The sequence below is a fragment of the Vulpes lagopus genome, chromosome 14 (assembly GCF_018345385.1).
Source record: "Vulpes lagopus strain Blue_001 chromosome 14, ASM1834538v1, whole genome shotgun sequence".
Lineage (NCBI taxonomy): Eukaryota > Metazoa > Chordata > Mammalia > Carnivora > Canidae > Vulpes > Vulpes lagopus.
In genome coordinates, this window is record NC_054837.1 from 17,512,521 (window position 1) to 17,526,429 (window position 13,909).

General features: G+C 48.5%; 1 protein-coding gene across 5 annotated transcripts in view; it reads right to left on the reverse strand.

Moving 5' to 3' along the window:
* Positions 1-35: 35 nt before the first annotated feature.
* Positions 36-13,909, reverse strand: part of KIAA1671 (KIAA1671 ortholog) — a 200,682-nt gene continuing 186,808 nt past the window's right edge. For all 5 annotated transcript variants that reach the window (XM_041728937.1, XM_041728938.1, XM_041728939.1 and 2 more), the window contains 4 exons: positions 11,722-11,849; positions 10,182-10,315; positions 6,651-6,733; positions 36-5,266 (listed from right to left, as the gene is read on the reverse strand). In XM_041728937.1, the coding sequence (XP_041584871.1) occupies positions 6,655-6,733; positions 10,182-10,315; positions 11,722-11,849 (341 nt within the window). In that variant the 3' untranslated portion in view covers positions 36-5,266; positions 6,651-6,654. The remainder of the gene's footprint in view (positions 5,267-6,650; positions 6,734-10,181; positions 10,316-11,721; positions 11,850-13,909) is intronic.

Below are 13,909 nucleotides of genomic sequence, written 5' to 3' on the forward strand. Positions count from 1 at the left end.
TTCATCCACACACTGACACACCAAGTTCTCCAGTGCAACTTGCATCGAAGCTTTATTTGCTATTTTTCATGGCCTGAATGCAACGTCTTTGTACATGCAAAGGTCATCCTGTTTGACGGCAGTTGACCAGATTCCCGACTGTTCTGTGCGTATGAAACCTCTTTACAGTTACAAAATATAAAAGCACTTGTAGATAGCCAATACTCTGTGAGGTCCAGGAAGCCCCATTTGTTTTAACATTAAAAATATAGGTTTTTCTCGATGAATTCTCAGTCACGTGATTAGAGATTCTTTCAGGGATTGGATAAAGTGCCTGTCGTCCACCTTCTGTTCAGAACCCCCTAGAGCTTGTGAATTCATAAGGCAATTGCAAGAACGCCAGCAGGTGTAACTTCCCTACACACAGGACTCGAATTTCTTTTCTACCATGATTCAAATATCTCAGGAAGGGACCCAGAAGAAAGGCTAGGAAAATATATAGTATATTTATATGTATTTCCACTCCCCCCAATTTACAAAGTGTTTTGAGGATCAGAATCATCTGGGAAGTGCATCACTTCTAGGATATTGGTATGACTTAGGAAACGACACAGTACAAAATATCTCCCATAACACAATATATTACTTTTGCGAGCCCCCTATTTACAGGATCTATAAGGCTATGTGGAATGAGACCAGTAAAAAAGCTCAAATTGTTCCTTAGACAACGGCATGATTTTTTGTTTGTTTGTTTTGCAGGTGTGACACCACTGGAGATTGTCAAAAAAAATCAAAGGTCCAGTCTGATTCATGGAGGGAGATCTTAGGGCACCAGGTTAGAGGGGGACTATTTAAGGAGATTTGGGGGTACGGGAGAGACTGATTGATTTTCAGGGTTAACTTGCCAGGAACCTCAGGCTGACTTTCTAGGACAGATTTCTGCACCCCTTCCTGCAGGAACCAATCCAAACAAAAGAAAGTAAATTCTAGAGGGGTGGGGTGGTGGGAGCCAAAGGAGAGAGACTGGCAAAGACCCAGCTCACTCCAGCCGACTGGCTTTCTAAGTGGCTCTGCGTTTCCAGAACATCAGTTTGCCCCAAATCCCAACAGGGTTGACTAGTAGCAGCTTCTCAGCAGAGCCCAGATCCACGGCTCCCTAGGTGGCTATAGCCCCAGGAGGATTCCCTTCCAGATGTGGAGTGGGTCCTGCCTGCTTCAGGTGGTCCTCTCCTTGTCAACACTGTCCCTCTTACCCCGTAGAATCATGATGCCATGGGGGTTTTGCTTCCACGTTTTAACATGTGGTAGAGGAAGAAAGGCACAATTGAGGCTGTAGGAGGTTTCTCCATTACTGTAGTGACTTGCCATGGCGTAAATTAGCGGGGAGGGTGTCTCCCATTGGACAGAGCTTTTCTCCTGCCTCTACATCTCCCCTCGGGCTCACCTTGAAACGCTAGTTACACAAAGGGCTAAGTAACCTCACTTCCTGTACTAAGGGAGGCGACTGAGACTGTGGGGCAGGGGGAAAACCACAGGGACTGAGGGAGAGAAACAAACTGGTGAGGGAGGGGCAGGCTTGACAACGTTCTCCTTGGGACATTGTCTTCCACAGAGGCCCAAGTCACCATTGCCAAAACATTTAGTTTTGGAGGTGATCTGACCATGTGCCTGTGGATTTTCAGCTTTGTGATTATGCCTGGCTCCTGGGGCAGTCTGGGGGCATCATGATGAAAAATGTGCAAGTGTAAATGGACAAGACAGCCACCAGCACCAGGTGCAAGCAGCTGAGCTGTTCGTTGGGGAGAGCATGCTGATGGTTTCCCCCACTCTGCTGCACAGCCTCTAAGCTCTGGGATCCCTGGCCTGTGCCTATTGTTATGCTCTCTCCTTAGCAATACCTAGAGCTGGCCTCACTTTCCTGCACACACAGAGGCAAATACATTTGTCTGAAAGCATAGGACTTGGCTTGTCCCCTGGAAAACTTCCCATCTAATGGTCCTTTTCCCGAATCCTCGGTAACCTGAGGCTGTCAGGTCAATGTCACTCAAAACCCCCAACCTGAAACAATGCGAAGCTTCAGTTTTGCCAGAATTTCTCTGGTGGCACCAAGGAATTCTCCACAACACTGATTTTTGAGGCCTTGCCATGGGATTTCATAGGCTAAAGGTCTCTGTTTCATCAGGCTCCTGATGATCCTGATTTCATCAGGATCATGAAGAAGGGGATCTATGGTGGGGGAAAAAGATACAGACTTATCAAAAGACCAGCTGTCAAAATGCTGATGTGCAAAGGGTGTGTGTGTGTGTGTGTGTGTGTGTGTGTCTGTGTCTGTGTGTGTGCGTGCGTGTTTGTGTGTCTGTAGACAGACAGATTGTGCATACATAGGGATTTGCATTCCATGTAAGACTCTCATTTAAGGAGAGCCAAAGACCCCCAGGAAGGTGCCTGGATGAGGGAGGTGATTTGATTGCATACAAACGATTAAGGCATATTAAGTTAGTTTAAAAAGAGGCTCCAGGCAAACTCAAGAAACCAGCATATAACCACTCGCTTAATGCCAAAGAGTTCACTCAGCTTAGGAAGAGGGGAAAACCAATGATGTGCTTGCCCAGTCATCTGCAGAAGTTCCAAGCACCAGTCACTTCTAACTTCCTTGCACTGAGCGTAGTGGGACCCAGAGGTCAAGGGGACCCTGTGTGAAGAGGGTGGCTCCTGACCTACTGTGATGTCTGCTCTGCAGGAAGAGGTGAGGCTGCTCTCCTCAATCCCAAGGGGGTGGACTTTGAATGTCCTAATCACCAAGGAATTAAAGGATATTTTTTCCAATCAAGGTGTGGGAGGTTAGGCAAAAGATCTCCAGGTTAATCTCATGTTCAAGTGCTCTTTCGTGTTGAGTGTATTTGGGCTAAGACACATCTAATTAAGGATTGGAGAGTTCTGCATGGTGAGTATCTATAATCTCATTGAATACAGCAGGTCAATTTCTACTGACCAGGATGGTACCAAGGGGCCGTTCCCACCTGAAGGAAAGACAGACAGAAAGAGTCAGGGTCAGAGCATGAGTGCCTTTAAAGGGGACTTATTGACCTGGAAAGCCATTGCATGAAAATTGTTTTAAAACATTAACCAGATCTACGGACACCTGGGTGGGCTCAGTCAGGCATTTGACTCTTGATCTTAGCTCAGGTCTTGATCTCAGGGTTGTGAGTTCAAGCCCTGTGCTCCTACTTAAGAAGGAGAAGGAAAGAAAAGACAAATCACCCAAAGATGCAGTTCTTAGAGGAATCGTATCTCCACCCAAAGGCCACAGAGAACTGACTGACCACTAACTCGGAGAACAAAAAGAACACAAACTATTATCAAGTAGGCCAAATCTCTAGACACAGATGCATGAGGCTTCCAAATGGAAAAAGCTGGGTGGGTGACAGGATCTACAACCGCACAACCGCCCATCGGTAGCCAAAGTTCAGCTAACCTGACAGGGAAGGGGGCGGGGCTTCAGCTGAACCTGGAGAAACAGGATTGACCTGTACACCTGACCCCCACTCCCAAGAGAAGGAAGAGATGGTAAAAGGTGATAAGGGAGGAAGAAGAGATGGGGAGACAAATGGAGACTCCTGAAGACATGGCCAGGGAGAAGGAAGGGATGTTTTGACACCATTTGCAAATAATGGATTTATCAAGAAAGATTTTCATGTCTTGGGAAGTCACTGGGTGGGTATGCATGAGGCCCATCCCTTCCATATCTAGCCTTAGGAAACTCAGCCCGGGGGCCCCTCAGCAGTCACTGGGGGTCCAATGAACTGCCCAAGCATCTTTCTCGGCAATGGGCATCTCCCAGAGAAGGTTGGCACAAAGTTTATGGCAACTCCAGGCATGGCAGGTGGCCAGTCAAGAATATCTGGGGTGTTTGCTGGATCCTTGGGTTTCACAGGTGGAGGAGGCTGGTGTTGAGGATTTCCAAAAAGAAAGACCATGTAGAGAGTGCCTACAACCCCCAGAGGTCTTAGATATTCCTGGGAATGAGCTTAGAGTTAGCAAGAAAGAAAAGAGGCAAGGCAAATCCTACACTTTGTCACCTAGCATCCAGTACTTCTGTCCAGAGAAGGATTTCAGTAAGACCTCCCTTCCTACATTTGGACCTCGAGGGAGCACTCAATTGGGTGGGGTTGGCAGGGGGTGGGGTGGGGAAGTGGTAGAAGGAAGAGGTGAGAAGAAGCAGAAGAACCCCCCATTCATCCATTTGTTCCAATTTGGAATGGCTCTTCCATGCTGGCAACTCGGGTGGTGTTCAAAAAAGACTGGAGAAAAAAATTCTCAGGGAGGGTCTGATGTTTGAGTGGAAAAGGCACCACATTTGGGCTGCAGTTTATGAACCCTTGAGGCCAAGGGACAAAGGTCACTCCACAGAAACCAGAGCTCAAATGAAAAGAAACCAAGAAAAAACATATATACACACAAAGATGACAATTGGAGTTTTTGTTAAAAGCATGGATGGGGTAAGATAACCTGAGATGATCGGATACTTCAAGCAAATTATTCATACATCTTTCCTTCTGCTCTTTAACGTAAAAAACATATATACATATCAAATTTCAAAGAAAATTGGCTGAATTATTGCTTTAACGCCTTCTAAAGCAAATAAAAGTGATAGATAATGAACAAGTCAACTATGCACACAGCCCCATTGTAAGGGTAAATACACTTGAAATGAGGGTGGTACGTTTAAAAAAAATTGGAACTGCTGATTCTTTGAGAGGGAGGGAGATGGAACTCACCAAAAGAGCAATCAAAACCCAACCCAATAACGCTGCCCTGGACCACAATTACAGCAGGAAACAGAGTTTCTTCTTCCTTGGAAATATGCTTTTGAAAGAGACTTGCCCTGGAGAAAGAGGTGCTTTCACAATACAGGTGTTTTCCGGAACCCAGGGAGATGGTCCAGCCTCGAACTGATGTTCCTGGAGTGATGTCTAAAGTAGGTAGAAACACACAGTTTTACATAAAACACAAAACCACCAGCATGGACAATTCTGGGCAGCCTGGCTTTGTTCTCAGCTTGAAGTGCTGTCTGGGGAGACGTGCAAGTGCTTGAGGAGGGTGGGTCTTCCCGCCCTGATCCGGGGAGAGTCTGCAGAGGGGCAGGAGGTGCTGGATAGTGTTCTCCACCCAACTGGAAGGGCCCAGGTAGGTAACCATGTGCAGGAAGGAATGACATCAGCGTGGCCTCATCTTCGGGTTCCGACAGTTAAGGCTTCTGTTCATTAGACGTGGCAGTGTCCCCTGTCTGGAGAGGAAGGGACAGTCCTGGTGTCAGCAAGGGGAACATGTGACCCTATGTGTCTCTGCCATCAAGCCTTTAAACCTTTTCTGGTATTCTCCAAGATGGCCATCCCCACAAGCCACAGGCCAGGAAAGATGACTTTTTTTTTCTTTCTTTTTTAAAAGAATTTAAAAAGATTTTTGTTTATTTATTCATGAGAGACACACAGAGAGAGGCAGAGACACAGGCAGAGGGAGAAGCAGGCTCCCTGTGCAATGCTCAACCATTGTGCCATCCAGGTGTCCCTTTTTCTTTATTTCCTTCTTTCTCTTTCTTCTTTCTTTCTTTCCTTTTTTTTATTTTTTTATTTTTTTTATTTTTAGGAGTGGGATGAGGACAGTGGGCAGGTGGCCAGATTAAGTTGAATAAACATGAGGTTGAAGGTCAGGTTAGGACTCCAGCCTGTTTCCTCAGGTGTACTGCTGGAAGGTTAACTGAAATATTACATGTATAGCGCTAAACACAAAATAAACACAGGGTCAGATTCCTTATCCCAAACCCTTGAGTGCAGATTTACTTGGGATTTAGAAATTGGGTGGGTGGGGGAGAGGTTATTATATACACATATATACACGCATATATGCATAAATATACATTATGTGACCCATATACATACATAATATGTAACACCCCCATAATATACCTGCAGTGTAAAGGACAGACATCCATGCAGGTCAGGTTTTGCCACTAAGGAGGACCTGAAAACGCTTTGTTGTCAGTGTTTTCTGGGTAATGCGCTGGTGGGTTTCCTGTGCTACTCACATCAGAGCCAACTTTTTACGGAGCAGGAAGCGAGTGCTCTTACACCTAGGACTGACCACCAGCACTTTAGTGCATCCTCAGTGAGCTCTGGGGACCACTCGGTGACATGGGCGCTGTTACCCCATTTTACTGAGAGCCTGAAGTTCGAGATGTGAAGTCATGTGGGACCTACACCAGGGCATATTTAATAATCTCACTTTTTAAAACTTTTTTGTTCAAAATAATTTTTAATTATACCGGTGGTATATGAAGGTAAAAACTGGAGACATTTCAGATTAAGCTAACCTCTGATGTCCTGCCTTTCCACTTTATAAAAGGGTTTTGAGATGCAGAGAGAAGTGCGTGAGCCCAGAGCCTAGGTTATCTGGCTCCTCAACCAGGCTGTCCACATGGGTTTTTTTCCCCTAAGAGAAAACAGATCCTCACTGCTCCCTTTAGAGGAACCCAGGACACTTGCACCCATTTTCTCTTCTCTCTCCTAGAGTGCAACACCTCGAGACTCTAACCCTTTGACTCCCAGTCCAGGATCTCCACTCCTTGGACTGCAGGCTCTCCCCAGGTTCTCCACCATGCCCTCCCCTCATACCTGCTCAAGCTTGGTTCTCATACAGGCTTTGTCTCTTCTTGGATTTTAGCTCCTTTAACCACTGGGGAGAGGGCTCTTCCGACCTGAAACCACAAAGCCAGACACAGTCAAGTGTGTGCCAGACTTAGGACTCCTTGCAGGCAGGGCTGGGAGGAAGCCGACCCTGCACCCATAGCACCCAGGTGCTGCTGAGCTGGGCACGTACAGGCGGTGAAGGTACCTATGTTATTGTGATTGATGAGCAAGATACAGGAATTAAACAAAGCACCCAACAACAAGAAATGGTAAGTAAATCACCATTCTATGAAATAATGGCAGCTGTGAAGTCACGTTGACACAAGAATTTATTTCTGTCTATCCTTTGTCACCCAGGCACGTCTCCATCCTTATTGCTCTCTACCCATGTAAATGCCTGTGATGGTCAATTGTGTGTGTAAACTTGGCTAGGCCATGGCACCTAGATATTTGGCTAAACATTATTCTAGATGGTGCTGTGAAGGTATTTTTTAAGATGAAATTAATATTTAAATCAGTAGACTTTGAGTAAAGCAGATTACCCTCGGTTTTATGGGTGGGCCTCATCTAATCAGTTGAAGACCTTAATAGGAAAAGACTGACCTCCCCAGAAGAAGAGAGAATTTTGATAATAGACTGCTTTTGTGACTCAAACTACAACACTGGTTCTTCCTTGAGTCTCTAGCCTAACAGCCTGCCATGCAGATTTGGGACTTGGTGGTACCCATAATCATGTGAGCCAATTCCTTAAAATAAATTTCAATCTCTCTCTCTTTCTCTGTTTCTCAACATCTCTCTCTTTCTCTCCCTCCCTCTCTCTCTCTCCTCTTCCCTTCCTCCTTCCCTCCCTCCCTCCCTCCCCCTGCTCTGTTTGTGTACATGTATATATACATCCTATTGGTTCTGTTTCTTTGGAGAACAGTGTCTAATGCAATACCCATAAGACACAGATAGATGCCTTATGTTCACCAAATAATGAAACATGATTGTTCGCGGGGGATGGGGGTTGGATAAGATTTGTTTTAGCTTCTTTAAATTGAAGAACACACATCCAGAAAAGTACTCAAACCACTCAAACCTGTGACCTGTGCACAGGTCAGTGAATTTTCTCAAAGTGAATACATTTGAGCAGGCACCATCTCAGTGCTGACACTTCTATTTTATTTTTTACTTTCTTCATGTACTTTCCTGTATTCTCAGAATCGCTTGTAGTGAGAACACACCATTTTAACAAAAGCCATAAAGTCATCATTCTTTGAAAAAAAAATATCATTTTTATGAAGATGTTTAATGGCTTTGGGAAAATGACCACATGAAATATGTAACAGGAAAAGAAACTATGTATATATAATCGTAATCTCAACTACATTTTATTTTAAAGATTTTATTTATTTATTCATGAGAGACATACAGAGAGACAGGCAGAGACACAGGCAGAGGGAGAAGCAGGCTCCATGCAAGGAGCCTGACATGGGACTCGATCCTGGGACTCCAGGATCACGCCCTGGGCTGAAGGCAGGAGCTAAACTGCTGAGCCACCCAGGGATCCCCTCAACTACATTTTAAGACTTAAAATGACAGGACAGATGCCTCAACGTCACACTGGTGGTCTAGTATGGTGAGCATATACTAGTTTTATAATTAAACATAGCACTCACAAGATCGGACCTGTGTTGACCTCAGAGAAAGCTCCTGACCCCAAGGCCTGAGAGGTCTCAGGGAACTCACTCATCTAGCTGGGGTGGGATGAGGAGTATGCAAGGAAGGAGAGGTCCTTTGGGCAGACAAGACTCTGGGGTCCCCCAGGCAAGTGTCACCTGATGGCAGAGGCACCAGACCAGGCCTCCAGAGGTGCTTTCGAGACCCTGGTCAGGGGGCTTCCCCAGCCCTGGAGAAATGCTGGAGCCTTCAGCTGACTCCAGAGCAGCCCTGCAATTCTGGTGTCCCCAGAGCATGAGAGACACCATCTCAACTGTGACCTTGTTTCTCTCTCAATCTCTTATCCTTTTCTTGCTACAACTCACTCTGTTCTCTGATTAAATGCACTGGCTATAGCTCCCCGTACTATTGGGACTCCAGACCTTTGCACGTGCTGTGACTTCAGCCTGGGACCTCCTCATGCTGCTTTTTTTTTTTTTTTTTTTTTTTTTTTTTTTGTCTATCTTGACTCAATTCAGGAAATTCCTTCTCTTGGAAGCCTTTTTTCTGCATTTTTCTTCCTCAAGCCTGGGTTAGGAGCCCTTCCTCTATCACAGGAGTCAGATAAAGAGCCAGGTAGTAAGTAGTTTTGACTCTGTGGGTCATGAGGTTGTCTGCTAAAACTAGTCATCTCTTCAGCTGTAATGGAAGAACAGCCCTAGATGACACAGAGAGGAATGAGTGCTTGTGTGACAATAAACTGAATTTGGCCTGTGGGCTATAGCTTGCTGCTCTATTGCAACACTTATAACATTACACTAGTGTGAATAATCCCTAACTTTTATGTGTTAAATTGTGATAAGAATCCCACTATACTTTTTGGGGAAGGAAGGAGGAAATTGTGGGGAAGGGCCAGAGGCAGAGGGAGAGAGAGAATCTTAAGTAGGCTCTATGCCCAGTGCAAAGCCTGATGTGGGAGCTTGATCTCACAACCCTGAGATCATGGCCTTAGCTGAAATCAAGGGTCAGACACTCAAGTGACTGACCCCCCCAGGCACTCCAGAATCCCACTATCCTGTAGTGAGCACGTCTGTAAGCCAGCACCAGGGCAAAGGGCTCTGCACACGCTTCCTCATTTCATCCTCATGATTGCTCTGGAAGGTTAGAATGATGACCCAATCCATTTTACAGATAAGGAGACTGAGGCTCAGGGAGGCAAAGTGACTCCATGGCCATGAAGCTCCTAAGCCGCACTGCTGAGATGGAACCTGGGTTGCGTGATGTGTGTGATTTTAGAGCTGTGCTCTGTAACCTCTACCCCCAGCTGCCTAAGCACCTGGTCTGGGAGCCCCCTGGGTGGGAGGAGGCAGGTGCTGTGCTGCGTTCATCTCTGTGTCATGCTGGCCCAGCCTGGGATAGGGCCAGTGGCTCTGTGCAGGGCAGCTGAATTCATGGATCTCATTCACCCTGGCTGTGCCCTTTTATCCATCTTCCTGGGTCTCTCTGATTCACCTGAGACAAAGGCCCTTCCCCAGAGGGCAAGAGGAGAGAGGATGCCTCAGTTTCCCAATCAGTCTGGAGAGGGCTGGACTAGATTAGTAGTCTTCCCACAACACAGCTCTGGATTTCCATGTGGGGCGTGAAGGGAAGAGGGTAAATGAGAGGCCAGCCGGCCTGATTCCTGGTCCTCTTCCCCCACTATGGTGTGATTTTAGGTATCAGGCTGCCCAAAGTTTAACGTGAACAAAGTTCTGCTGCTAGAGGAGAAAATAATAGTTGAAAATCCCCTTGCATTCGGCTCTAAGACCCCGGCAAGCACTTCCCAGCATTGCATCCTGAGTCTGGGGGTGGGGGGTGCTCATCCCTAGGACCCCTCACCTCTCGTCTTTCTCCATGCTGGAGGGCAGCACACGACTGCCCAGCTGGAAGGGGGACTTGGGGGTCTTGGGCTGGGGGGCCCAGCCTGGGGTGTCGCTGGGACTGTCGACCTCTGGCCTCTTGTGCAGCTGAGCCTGGAGAGAGAAGAGAACCGAGTCTGTAACCACCTGTGGTCTGTGGAGGGGTCCCATCTGATGGCCCTCCAGCAACTGAATGGACCCAGGCAGGAAATCCCAGGGCAGGGGAGATGCTGTTTGACCTTGGAGGCTAAGAGAAATCAGAGGCCAAGCGTGTAGCCTCCATGGCCACCTGTGGCCACAAGGATCAAAGAAGCACCACCAAAACCCCACACAATCATGTCATCCTCAATGGAAAAGCCACCATTTGTGTGTTCTCAGGACAGGATGTTCCCCAAGAACCCTGACATGGCGCTTACGGCCCCATCTTGCAGATGACATTCAGCCCTGCTAAGCTCCTTGGTCCTGTGTCCACAGGAATGAAGTAAGGTTCTGAGTATTATGTTCCCAAAGGAAAAAGGCAGCGGGTCTCCCCCCATTTTTGGAGGACGTGGTTGGGGCTGGGATGACAGTATGGTGTGCATAGAGTTCCCTTGAGGCCCAGGGGGGTGCTGGTGGCAGGTGGCAGGTGGCAGCTGTCTCCGAGGCGACGCGGGACAGCCCCCATCGCCATCACCCGCCTGAGGGCTCTGTGTGCTAAGCACCCACCATTTGGACTCTACCAGGCCTAATACGTCTGATGCACATTAGCTTGAGGTAGAGGCTGGTTTTCCCCATTTTACAGAGGAGAAGCCTAACGGTGAAAGGTCAAGCAATCTTCAAGACCTGGGATTCACCCTCGGTCCCCCAAGAACGAGCCTGGCAGCCGCCTCCCCTGATTGTTCCCAACTGCTGAGCATTGCCCATGGCCAAGACTAACCGGAGCAGGTGTGGCTGCCACTAGGCTTGGGGAGCGCGTGCTAACCACAGCACACGAATCGCAAGAGCCTCCTCTGGACAGTGTGTGGTGGATCCAAGCTGTGTCCAGGAACCCAAGAACTGGCCTTGGGGGTTACACGGGGCATCCACATGGGAGCCAAGGGTCTTCGCTGCCTGCTGTGTTAGGCTGCCGTGTGACAGATCATCTGTCTCCATGCTGGAAATGAAAGGCAGGAACCCCCACCCCCCACCCCCCAGTCTAGCACAGTGGCTGCAAGACATTCGCATTTGGAAGGCCTATCAAATCAGCCACAGGGACAAGTGTGCATCTACTGCTCACTGATTTTTTTTATACTTGCAAAACATGACAGGTACTGTGGCCATGTGAGGTATTGCTGGGGCGAGGCATGCAAATCCCCTGCACTATTTTTGGAACTTCTTGAGTCAAACTGTTTCAAAAATGGAGAGGAAGGAAGGAAGGAAGGAAGGAAGGAAATAAGGGGAAAAGGAGGGGATGGGAGTGGGGGGAGGGGAGGGAAGGAAACATGGGGCCTGTTCCTTCTGCTGCCAAGGTTGAGGATAGGTCTGGGTGCAAAGGCTGGTACCTTTAGGACAGCCGGGTCCATGCCTGGAAACACAGGCATCCTCTGCAGATGGCTGCTGGGCGTCCTCTCAGCCCTGGAGGGCTTCTCCTCCTCCTCATCTGACTCTTCCCTCCTAGGAGATTTCTCTTCTGTGGCAAAGAAAAGACAGCACTGAAGTCACTGACAGCCAGCGGGTCCTCTGCACAGTCCCTCCTGCAGTCCTCGCGCCAGCCCTGCCCGGAAGTGATCACTGGCCCATTTTACAAACAGGTTTCTCATCGCAGACGATGCGGCATGACAGGTGTTCTCCTGGGAGAAGAAGGCACAGACACACCCACCTCCTGGCTCCTGGCTCCTTCCCAGTCAGGGTAAGAGAAGCAAGTCTTTGGCGGGGGGAAGGAGGCAAAAATGCTTTAAGCCAGCCATGCAGGGGGCTCGTGGTCTCAGAAGGGGGAGCTCGTGGTCTCAGAAGGGGGGCTTCGTGTGTCTCATGGAAGGTCTGCCCAGGGCTGGACCAGGAAGCCACTTCTCTTCACCAGAGCCCCCTTTATGGGGACTTAACCCCATCGCCATGCTCCAGCCTCATAGGAGACACTCTAGAGACATGGACCATTTGTCCATGAGGCGTGAGGGGTGAGGGGTTCCAGCCTCCCGGAGGCCCTGACATGGGCTTGGGTGCAGTGGGGAGCAGGGGGAGGGAATGGGGATGGACGGGGAGGAACCAGGCAAGGCCTCCTCCTCTGGACCCCCTAGGCTGTGCAGGGAACGGGGTGGAGGGGGTCAGAAAGCGGACCCCCAGGCCTTCCCCAGCCCCAGGCTGGTTCCTCAAGGCTGCTGGGAACCAGAGGGCTGCTGACATGTTCCAGCTGGGGGTACAGTGTGCCTCTGTCACTACGCTGTTTTGTTTTTTTTTTAAGATTTTATTCATTTATTATTCATGAGAGACACAGAGACAGAGGCAGAGACACAGGCAGAGGGAGAAGCAGGCTCCCTGCAGGGAGCCTGATGCAGAACTCGATCCTGGGACTCCAGGATCACACCCTGGGCCAAAGGCAGGCGCTAAACCACTGAGCCACCCAGGGATCCCACCTACACTGGTTTTTACTTGCCCCAGGCAGCTCAGTGGAATCTGGCTCAGAAAACGTAGAAAGCATGCAGAGAGGTCTCACTCAAGGCATTTAAACACTTCCTTTAAGAACAAACATGAGGGGGGCCCTGGATGGCTCAGGTCATGATTCCAGGGTCCTGGGATTGAGTCCCACGTCAGGCTCCCTGCTCAGCAGAGAGCCTGCTTCTCCCTCTCCCTCTGCTGCTCCCCCTACTTGTGCTCTCTTTATCAGATGAATGAATAAAATTTAAAAATAATAATGATGATAATAATAAACATGAGGTAGGAGAGGGAGGGAGGACCCTCCAAGCATTTCTTCAGAAACGTCACCCCTCACTCAGCTTGAAGCCTGGCCTGACGTCCCACTGGTTGCTGTGGGCAAACCCCAAGTGAACAAAGGCCCCACAACGGTTTGAGGGACTAACTGCTGCATATGTGTAGAGCAAGGAGGTCACCTGCTATGGTTTCCATTACAAGAGGAGATTCTGCAGCTTTTTTTTTTTTTTTAAAGATTTTATTTATTTATTCATGAGAGACACACAGAGAGAGGCAGAGACAAAGGCAGCGGGAGAAGCAGGCTCCCTGCAGCAAGCCCAATGCGGGACTCGATCCGAAGACCCCAGGATCATAACCTGAGCCAAGGGCAGATGCTCAACCACTGAGCCACCCAGGTGCCCCAATTCTGCTTCTTCTTAACACTCCTCTGTGGTTCCCTATCTACAAACGATGTCAAACTCCTTAGCAAGGAATCATGACTGTCCATGCACTGGCCTCTGCCTATGTTTCCGGCATGATCCCTGCTATTCCCAAACCACTTACAGAGGCCCCTGCCACACACACACACACACACACACACACACACACACACACACACACACGTTCTTCCTGAACCTCTGCCCCTCTGATCCACTGTTCTGTCTGGAATACCCTTCCCTGGCTGATGCCTATGGGCTCTTTGAGATTCAGTTCAGGTTTTGCCCTAAGACTCAGCCAAAGAAGTCCTTAGAGGAAAATGCATAGCCTTAAATAATTGATTGGAAACAAAAGAGGCCAATGATAAATAAACCTGATCTTTCAACTGAAGGATCTGGCCCAGACCGG